General features: G+C 45.8%; 1 protein-coding gene across 1 annotated transcript in view; it reads left to right on the forward strand.

The window, feature by feature from the left end:
- The window catches only part of LOC142558223 (uncharacterized), a 55,075-nt gene extending 45,406 nt beyond the window's left edge, over positions 1-9,669 (forward strand). Inside the window, exons 2-5 of the mRNA XM_075670379.1 lie at positions 2,265-2,490; positions 6,014-6,159; positions 7,414-7,549; positions 8,282-9,669. Coding sequence (XP_075526494.1) covers positions 2,265-2,490; positions 6,014-6,159; positions 7,414-7,549; positions 8,282-8,522 — 749 coding nt within the window. The 3' untranslated portion in view covers positions 8,523-9,669. The remainder of the gene's footprint in view (positions 1-2,264; positions 2,491-6,013; positions 6,160-7,413; positions 7,550-8,281) is intronic.
- The last annotated feature ends 755 nt before the right edge of the window (positions 9,670-10,424 follow it).

Genomic DNA, 10,424 nt, shown 5'->3' on the forward strand with positions numbered 1-10,424 from the left:
TTGTTGATGCGCGCAGTTTCCTTCTTTTTTCCCATTCTGCCTATTCAAGCAAAGCCATATGAGAGACGGTCGGTGAGCCATGACGAACACTGATCGCTGCAATGTCGCGTTAAAGCATTCTGCGTACGTTTGACGATTAAAAAAAAAGATAACCACGTTCTTCTGGCTTGTAGAGACAATGAGCAAATAAGAAAGAAGCCGAAGAAAGCAGGACAGGCGCCCCTCGTGGTGACAAAAATATAAGAAAGGACTTGGCGTTCTGGCCCAAGCTTTGTTACCACCTTTCGTCCAAAATTTGGTCATGCTTTCTTCGTGTTTCCTCACGACCACACGATATTTCGTCAGACTGGCGACCTGAAAAGAAAGCTATTGGCTCTTTCCTTCGCCTAGTATCCGATGCGTATTGCAAGATATAAACGACATCGTTGAGGGCGTGCGGCAGATACTTTTTCGTCGTCAAATAATAAGAGCGGTGCTCAGAAATGAAGAAAGAAACCTTATACATCTAAGGGCCTTCGTAATTAATCCCGCTTTATGTCGTGTTGCTACGTTTAATGTTTCTTTCTTGGCTTCACATTTCCCTTTCAGGAGGACGCAAGTGGAATGAATAGGCCATGCCATTTTCTTTGAACGCTTTTACTCCAGCCTAATCTTTTGGCGATATGAATCTTTTCCTGATATCTCGCTATAAAGCAGCAAAACACGTTCTCATTAGTATTAGTTGCAGCGACATCTCTGTGTTCGGACAAGGTTCCAGTTATAGCCTTTGTTGTTGAATAGGTACGCAATTCCAGTGCGTCAAAGAGGTCAGCTCCCACTTATTCTGAAGAATATCGTGACTTTAATCAGTATTCTGATTGCCCGCGACTTAGCGCTACGCTGTTCCGCCGTATCTATTTTTCTTGTTTCTTTTGTTTTTTTCTACTGTGGTGGGCCCGAATTCTTTTTTTTTATTCTGACGGCACGATTAGAAGTCATGGCATGGGCGTTCAATATTTTGCCGCTGAATGAGCTTTCACGATTATGTTAGCGCCACGACAAACCTGTCGTCCGTATGCATCGAATATCCACATTACTATGCAATCTTGTCCTCATGGAACCATCTCGCATGGGGACGTCCCACGTCCAAGGAATGACTCCCACTCACTTAGCCTTTCTGCGAAAGCGTCGGCGCCAATCAGCGGAGATTTGTGCTCCCTGAACGCTCAATTAAAAAAACAGAAGACCCACATAATGCAAGCTATTTATTTCGCTGATGCTCGAAGAGTAGTATCAAAGGCTGCTGATACGAGTCCAGCTAAGAATAAAAAGTTAAAAACACGACAATTAGTAGTTCCTTGCAAAGTTGCGAGCAGGGTTACGCTTGGCACCGCCACACAAGTAATATTAATTTAACGGAAAAGCCAGTTACCAGAAGGATACATGTTGTGCATTAAGTAAACAGGCTTTATTGCAAAAGAAAAAAATACCCGTACCTCATTACGTTTGAAGGGGCAAATTGTCATACACTCGGATGTAGAACTAGGCTACAAACAAAAAAAAATAAAGAAAACAAAGAGAGAGAGAAGAAAAAGAACCGAACCCATACGGGTTTCTCAGAAAGAAAGCCTCGCAATTAAGGAAAAAAATTCGTCCTGGTCAGAAATTTGAAATCGGGACCAATGCTAGCGTTGGTTCCGCGTACAATGATAATTTTTTTCTTTCATGACATTTCCTCCACATTGCGGGATTCGGCAGAACTGATTTGTCCTTATTTGGTGTCCCTGTGCTTAGAGTTGTCGATTAATTCGTCCTCGCTCTGCGATCTGCTGGTTTCGTCGTTAGCTCAAATTGTAGAGCGAACGATTTGGTCCCGGGTTCGAATGCCAGACCAGGACGAATTTTTCCTCAACTGCGAGGCTTCTTCCTAAGAAACGCGTATGGGTTTCATCTGTAATTTAGTGCTGAATTATATATATATATATATATATATATATATATATATATATATATATATATATATATATATATACATAAAGAAGCATCAAATTAGCCTAGAGCCATGTACGGTGCAATAGTAATGTGGAATTAGCGCAATGAGCCCGGAAATAGACACAGATAGCCTAGATTGGTCGTTCCAGGGGATATCTCAGCAAACCACACGCTACACTAATGCTCTCCGGAAGACCTTGTCTTTCTTCAATATGTCAGGCGCTGTTGAAACACCTTTTGATCCATCCATCATGTATTCCACCCCCCTCCGATACCCGAAAATATTATCGCAGGCGTGGCATTGCTGGGCAGCTGCCGATGGCACGACAACACCTGCCGGGCCGCCACCGCGGCGCGATTCGGTCGGGCCACTAACGACACTGACGATGAGCTCAGCGGCGGCAGCAGCTCGTGCCACAACGAGGTGGTGAGCGAGTGCGTGCGCAAGCTGGACCTGCTGTCGCGAAACAAGAGCCTCGCGTTCGCCACCACTGAGGCCGAGCTGAAGCGCATATGCGAGTGAGTATTCCACGACGCAGTCTTGTGCCATGAGCCAGGGTTTCAACTTATGGCGTCTCTCCGAGGGCGAACAGGAGGGCAAGAGGCGCAATTGCGAGAGTTTGCGCTACTCTTGGTGTCGCCACTGATACCGCCAGACGGCGTTCTTGGCGAGAGCGCCTTTGGGCGAACAGGAACACTTAGGGCCGTTCTAAATCGTCCCGGTGTCTGTAGCAGTACCGAGCCTAGCGCGAGGCCTCGCAAGAGTGTACGTATTTGGAGCACTTACAGGGGTTATTGTTTGCGTCCCAACGAAGCACTTGAAGTTATCCTATCTTCCCACAGAAAAATGCAATTAAAGCTACTCTCAACGTGCTTGTCGCCAGCCAGGCCTATAATAATAATAATAATAATAATAGTAATAATAATAATAATAATAATAATAATAATAATAATAATGTGAACACATATACAATTAACAGGAAAGGGAAGCGAGGAACAGGCGGGCAATTGCCATCGGAAGGGGCACAAGGCCTGCCTACTCTTTTGAAGGGAAGTGACAGCAACACAGAAATGGAAGATAGGAAGGAGGGGAGGAAGGAGGAAAGGAAGAGCAACAGGACAAATCTAAAGACTAAAGTAGAGCACAGTACAGATCACACACAGTAAAACCGGTCCCTGAAGGTCACGCTACTACAGAATGTTGAATAGAGTAGTTTCTTTTAGAAAAGTTAGTTAACCCTAGAAACGTAAGTAGAGCTTGATGAGCCTGATCGCGTTTAGACGCACAACCACTGGGGTACAAACATTCGTCGAGTGTCGTACACCGCTGGCCAAGGAGATGATAGTCTCTCAGTAACGACAAGCGCTGCGCACTGAAAGCGGGACATTCAGATATAAGGTGCTGAAGGGTCTCGCAGCAGCCACAAGACGTACACGATGGACTGGCCACATGTCCTTGTCTGTATAAACGTTCGTGCGCGTTCACGCAGCCAACCCTCAGCTTGAGTAGTTGTGCCCTAGCGCGAAGAAACAAGCCTCGGCCGCGAACACGGGGCTGGAGCGTCCCATTTGCGACGCGCTGGTCTGGATGATGCTTCAGTATGCGTAGCGACGAATTAGCAGACGAGCGTCATCAAGCTTGTACAAAGTTTCTGGGCAGTCACAATTCTGAGCGCAAGTTGAAGTGATTCGATCAGCCTCTTCATTACCGGCGACTCCTACGTGTGAAGGTATCCATTGAACAACGAGAGATACACCACGTGATGAAATTTTGCTCGCCGAGTCAGTAATGCTGCGCACAATGAGAAATAACAGGCATTCACGCATACATTGCGGCAGCTTCGCGCGTAAAATAGGTGCATGCGGACCACAGATGACGGCAGATTTGTCAATTTGTTCTGGCTTTGTCAGAATTCCATCATGCAGATCAGGAATCTGAGGCCGCAGCTCAAGCGCAGAGCCGTCTTCGGGAAATCTTAGACGGCGCCGTGGTTTTGAGCATATGGCACCCGGCACACGAGTTAACACGCGGTGCAGGAGGAAGACTTCTGAAATGTTGTATCATTCACGAAACTCTGCAGTGAAAGCAAGAGTTGCGCGCTGATAAAAGTGACATGATAGGCCTTTTGAGAACAACGTGCACTCACACTCGACAGCCGACACGCGAGCCGCGGGGCCCTAGTATTTCTCAGTGCATACTCCGCCCGAGAGACAGGCGTGAAAATGACCAGGGCTCTCTGTCACCACTACAACCCTTGGGTAACGATCCTATCTTTGGGTACAACCCTATGTCGGATAATCATTTAAGGATGGTGCCGATCTCGAACATCAATAGTGCGCGTAAAAAATTCAATTTTAGTTGGGTGGACATCAGCCATGTCATGTGGCATGCGCTAGTTCTTGTCATATTAACTGAAGCTAAGTATAACAGTGTGTCTGTATGCACTTGGGAGCAATACCACGTGATAACGCCGAGCATATATGTCTGCCATTCTGCCTTAGAAAAGTTTGGGTGTTCGCCTTTAGCGGGAGATGTTGGGTTGTCCGTGACTGAAGCTGTTCCCTTCACTTAAAGACACTAAAGGGAAGCACTAAATTAGTTCAGAGTGATCAAGTACTGTTTCATACCTATATTTTCGTTATTTCGAGTCGATAGATGTGTTACTATCAAAGAAAATGAAAGCCACAGTTATATCCCTTTTTTAATTTTCAACTGGAACTTCAACGTCGGTACGCCACTGTGACGTAACGGGTTTAGAAATATATCTTCGCACCTGTGAGCCGTGGCTCAGCAAAAGTTCTTTAAGAGAGAGAGAGAGAGAGAGAGAGAGAGAGAGAGAAAATGATAAATGAAAGGTAGGGAGGTTAACCAGGACTGAGCTTGGTTGGCTACCCTACACTGGGGAAAGGGAAGGGTGACGGGAAGATTAAAAGAAGAAGAGAAAGTCCACTGGGGATATCATTCGGTCACTCAGTTCGGATCACAGACGCTTACTCAATCCGGTAGCTTTCAAATATCGCAGCAGCACTTTTGTGGCCTTTTGTAGCTGCGATATGCGAGGCCATTGTCCCAAGATCTTGTTCAAGGTGAACGGCTTTCTATCTAGCTGACTGAGAGCTTTGCAGATGTCATGCCTTTCATTTTCAAAAGATGGGCAGTAGCACAACATGTGTTCTATGGTTTCCTCGACACCGCAGGCATTGCACTCGGCGCTATCAGCCATGCCAATCAGAAATGCATAAGCATTGGTGAATGCGACGCCCAAATGTAAGTGGCACAGCACTGTTTCCTCATTTCGCGGAAGACCTGGTAACAGCCGCAGTTGCATAGAGGGATCGAGGGAATGCAAGCAATTTTGAGTGAATTCAGGTGTGTGCCACTTCACCAATGTCAAAGAGTGCGCTAGCTTGCCTAATTGTTGGGCTGCGTCGGTCCGCGATAAAGGTATTGAAAGAAGGGTTGCTCCTTCGTGTGCTTTTCTAGCAGCTTCGTCAGCGAGGTCGTTGCCGGAGATACCGCAATGGACCAGGCAGCTAACTTTCTAAGTTGAATTTCTTGCACTTTTAAAATACAATCCATTCCCCTTTAACCAATAAGCAATTACATAGACCCAAACAGACGCCATCAAAATCCATTACGTCACGGCAAGCTGGTGGGGGAACTTCACGGCGGCGTCGCCACCATCGTTCATGTCTGGGCCATTTCTTGCTTACCAAGCCTCATTTATTCCTGGTGAGAGTAGTTGCTGTAGTACTGAAGAAGGTAATACAGTATTTAATAAAGCTATAAAATTATTTTTCTTTTGCGTCCCTTTAAGAAGCACAGTGTTTGTTTTTGGTTGTTAACGATTAATATTACCAGGATGGTGCTTCTTCCAGCTTCCATAATTTGGACAAGTCGTAAATAATTACGTCTCGAAATTTAGGCCGCCTTCGTTGTGAAAGTTATTTTTTATGTCGTGTTTACTTGCATAGAGCTCCGCGTGGAATGATTTCTATGAAAGCCTGTAAAATAAACTCTTGCGTTCTGTTGACGCTGCAGCCACCTCACCGACGCCATGGAATGCGTGAACGGGTTCACGCGGCGCTGCTTCAACGAGCGACAGCGCGAGATCTACAGGCGGCTCACCAGTGGAGCGGCTCAACTTATCGAAGATTTCTGTCAAGAAGGATCCAGGTTTAGGATGAGTGAGTGTGGTTTGCCTTTAGGCTATCGCGAGGCACTTCGTTCGCCTTGTACTGATACCACGCTTTTGCCGAGAGGCATTGGAATAAGAGAAGACTTACATGATGAGAAGGAGAGGGCTAAGGATTTTGAGGAAGGTTACTCCAGCTGGAAGGATCACGCGTTAGCATCATGGAAGCTTCGATGGCGATCAACATAAACCATTCGCTTGCTTTGCAGAGAGAAAAATATTGCATAATTTCTGTGACAATCCTCATACGTTTTTTTTAAGCTTTATTATAATGCAGTCACCAAGGAAAGAGAGTGGAGGACTCACGCAGGCTGCCGCTTTATAGAGGTCTTGATATGCATCAATCTTCTAGATATGCATTGCGGTGAGTGAAGAAGTGCGTAGTATAATTCAGGGGGATGAAAGATTTTATGCAAACATAGAGACGAAGTTGTCTGTGACGTGATGTGAGAGAAGGTGGTCCGAAGCATCCTACTACGGCTTCTTTCGTTGTCCATGATTTGCATCGGGCGTTATATCGCACATTAAAAGCAAATGATGCCGTCTTGTTCTGCTCACAACACATTTGCACTGTTTGCACCCCTATTTTTCATTGGTCGCGCAAAAAGCTATATACGTAGAGTTCTACTTCACGTATAGTAAACCATGTTCAGCGAGCACATGTGGCATGTTAATCGCCATGGATCATAACATGCTCGACCTGTCGCAAAAGGCCAGCTTGTCCGCAGTCATACCAAACGTATAACGGTATGGTGGAGCCATGCTTTCCGGCAGTGTATGACGACATCGAGGCTTTGATAGACCCTTAAATACAGTGTCCAGTCCAGTTCACGAATATTTTGGCCTCGAAACTCTTGCGACTTGTAGTACATAACGACATACGCCGCAAAGTAACAATAAGCAGCTTGAAACAGCTCTGAACAAGTTAGTGAGAATTTTAACATCTGCGCGTATAGCAATACAGACGCTAGCCATACATTATAGAAATACAATAAAATAAAATAACGTTTCTCTCAAACTTACGGTTTCCTAGAAAGATCGCCACGTATTTATCATAAAAGCTGACGGTAAATACTTGAACTAGACAACTAAAAAGGCTTTTTAGCCCGAAAAGGAAATAATTTTGCATTTACTAGCCTCCGCTCAATCATTATGGCCTAAACCGTTGCTCTCAAAATACACATGAACCGTATAGCCAAGGTTGTTGCGAAGCGAATAACACTTTTGATTTTGACTTCTGGTGCAGCGTACCTGAAGCATTCCAAGTGCTACAAGCAGCTACAGGACGACTACAATTACTGCGCAGCGGTCTACATGGCACAGCGAGCCGAGCTTCAAGGGCAGACGCTAAGCACACAAGAGAAGATACGACTTTCTTGCTGGTAAGTTTGAGTCAGTAACGTTCACTCTAAAGCAGGCATTGATTAAACCTCTAGAATAAGCAGAATTCAAACTAGTGATTAGTCTGAGCTAGGTTTTTGTCTCTCTCGCCTTGCTGGTACTAAAGCAAAAACAAAAAGCGTAAGGGACGCCGTCAAGGCACGCAGATGTGTGCGGGGTCGTCTATTTTTCCAGGGAGACTTCATCACCATTCAATACAATAGAGCATAAACATTCTTTACACTTTTATGGGGATAGAGCCGCCATTATAAAAGTGACACTAATATTTGACAGTTCATGATTACACTTATCAACAGTGATCGAACACGCAATGTGGCTGGTGTCAAAGTTCTGACAAGGGGACTTGGGCAAGTTCCCTTGTCAAAACGATGGCTCCAGCCACATTTCTTTCCGGTTGGATCACTGCCGATTACTTCGAGCCTCCATCTTCCTGTAAACACCTGTCTCGAACGATAATGCTGGTGGAATTTACTTCAAACTGAAGCTGATATTGAAGCTTGAATAACGATGAGGTGACATTGCGGGCCTCGTGTGCCGACGGGGAGGGGGGCAGGAGTCTATAGTTTAGACTTCTAGCGATTTTTAACAACTGAATGAAACCTGCGACCACCAATTTTCACGTTTGGGACACAGTTTTAACATTTCGCAACAATAGTTTTCGTGACCGTCCGTCATTCTCTCTAACCCTCTTCATTTCACCTTTACTCGTGCAGCCAGATGGATGGCTACAAGAACTGTGCCAAGACGGCTGTGCTCCGGCGTTGCGACGTGGAAGCGGCCGAGCTCGCTGAAGACATTATCGTCAAGGCTGGCGGCTACCTCGTGTCGACACACTGCGCCGGTTACCGAATCGACGAGCCCACTTGCAGTAGTTGTTCCGCAAGGGTCGCTCTTACATTGAGGGCTACTTTGGCTGTTATCGCATGCTACTTTGTATTTTCTAGACGGCAGTAGCCATAGTCTTAGAGCACTGTGTGGCTAGAGGAAGTGATGTTTTGCGGCTGGTCCGCTGTGGTGGAGCAGTCCCTAAGAAGAAAAGAGCGTTCAACGGTGGGCATTGCATCTGCGACGCTCAGACTGTTTGTGAACTGCTGCATTTTCTTCTTCAGAAGACAGATGCCATCTTATTCTACTATATAGGAGCGAGAGAACGGGAACCTGTAAAGCAGTGGTCATGCTACTGAATTGGAGGCTGTGAGCAAGAAGCGTTCAGTGAGGTGTAGTCATCGCGTTGCCCATAAATATGGCTTCACCGGCGTGCTCCAGCAGTCACCAGCACCCTCTTCGTGTTCAGTGCGGAGAGAGGACGCAAAGTGCGACGATTATAGCGGCAGGTGCTAAACAAACAGGTGCGAGCGAAAGACATTCACGGTGTTTGAAGCGTACTTCACTTAGGCTTGCTCGTGCACCTTGTTAAATAGCAGATTTAACCTTGCGGAAAAAGGCGAGAGAGGAATCGCAATGGTAAGTCATTGCTCATGGGCCAGGGCTCGCAACTTGCGATTCATTCTGGATCCAGTGTCGTTCTTTTAAATCCGATCTTTACCACAATATCTTGGCATTGACTTGCCGACAGTTACGGACCCATTAATCTGCTCTCTTCAGCGCACGACAATAGCCATTGTGTTGAGGCTAACTGCAACCACAGGATTTGGATTGTGTTGCTTTGACCTTAGTGGTTAGGCACCGAAGTGGACTCAACAAGCAACAATCGTCCACGGATGTGGTGAGCGTCCTACCGATGATGACTGTGGCCACTGTGGAGTGTCGTCTTGACAATGAACTGTTCCTCCAATAGATAATTGTGCGGTGAAAGGAAGCAAACTGAGACGGTCGTTGCGTTGTGTAGACTGCAGCTTTTGCGCACGAAGAAACAACGAAGAGAGAACGTTACCGTTGTCTGTGTATTTAGTGGCACTCAAACATTCAACACTGTGCGCATGCGGTCAAGAGATTTGGTTTACTTTGATGGCCATTGGCGGCGGCTTTCTCGCCGCCAGTGCGCTGTCGCAGAAAAAATACAAAAATGGTCATTGTATCAAAATATACAAATGCTTAGTGATGCCAAGAAGAATTTTAAACTGTTTGTTTCAAACACTGACATTGTACATGCTTGCATGCAATGCGGGATATATTTTTTTTATTATGCTGCACAATCAGCTCACCAATCTTCATAACCCGAACACAGAGTGCGGCAGGTTTGTCTATGCACTCAGGAGGGCATATGTGTGATCGAAGTAGAGCCGCACATCCTGGAGACGCCTGCTTCACTAAGTCGGTATTTCCTCAGTTACAAGCCGGCGTTATCGTCTTGGCTCTCCCGATATCAGGTCTAAGGGAAAGAAATAATTTGGGCAGACATTGTTTATATAATAGGACGTAGAAGGTATATATACCTCAAATAAATAGTTCTTCGTTTTGATTCTTTTTCGGAAGGCTGCAGCTACACTCCTTGCCTAAACTGAGTGAAAGTTCTAGGCAGTATGACACCTTAGTGTTTCACGCTTTGTTGTTCGAGCCTTTTAGGACATTTGGGGCGCTATAACGTAAAACTATTCCAAACTTTTCTATTCCAATTCTGATATCAGCCCTCCGCGATTGGTCGAAAACTTTTTTCGACCATCCCCACTTCATCTGTCTGTCACGTGACGTGACGAAAACCGCAATACCTCCCCATCTGATATGATGTGTACAGACTGATTATGCATGATTTGACAGAAAAAAAGAAAAACAGTTATTTTTGATTCGACCCCTTTTCGCCATTAGCCCTCGGCTATTGGTAACAAGATTTCGGGCTGCACCCACTTCATCTGCCTGTCACGCGACGTCACAAAACCGCACAAACTCACAGCGTCA

This window comes from Dermacentor variabilis, chromosome 9, assembly GCF_050947875.1.
Source record: "Dermacentor variabilis isolate Ectoservices chromosome 9, ASM5094787v1, whole genome shotgun sequence".
NCBI lineage: Eukaryota > Metazoa > Arthropoda > Arachnida > Ixodida > Ixodidae > Dermacentor > Dermacentor variabilis.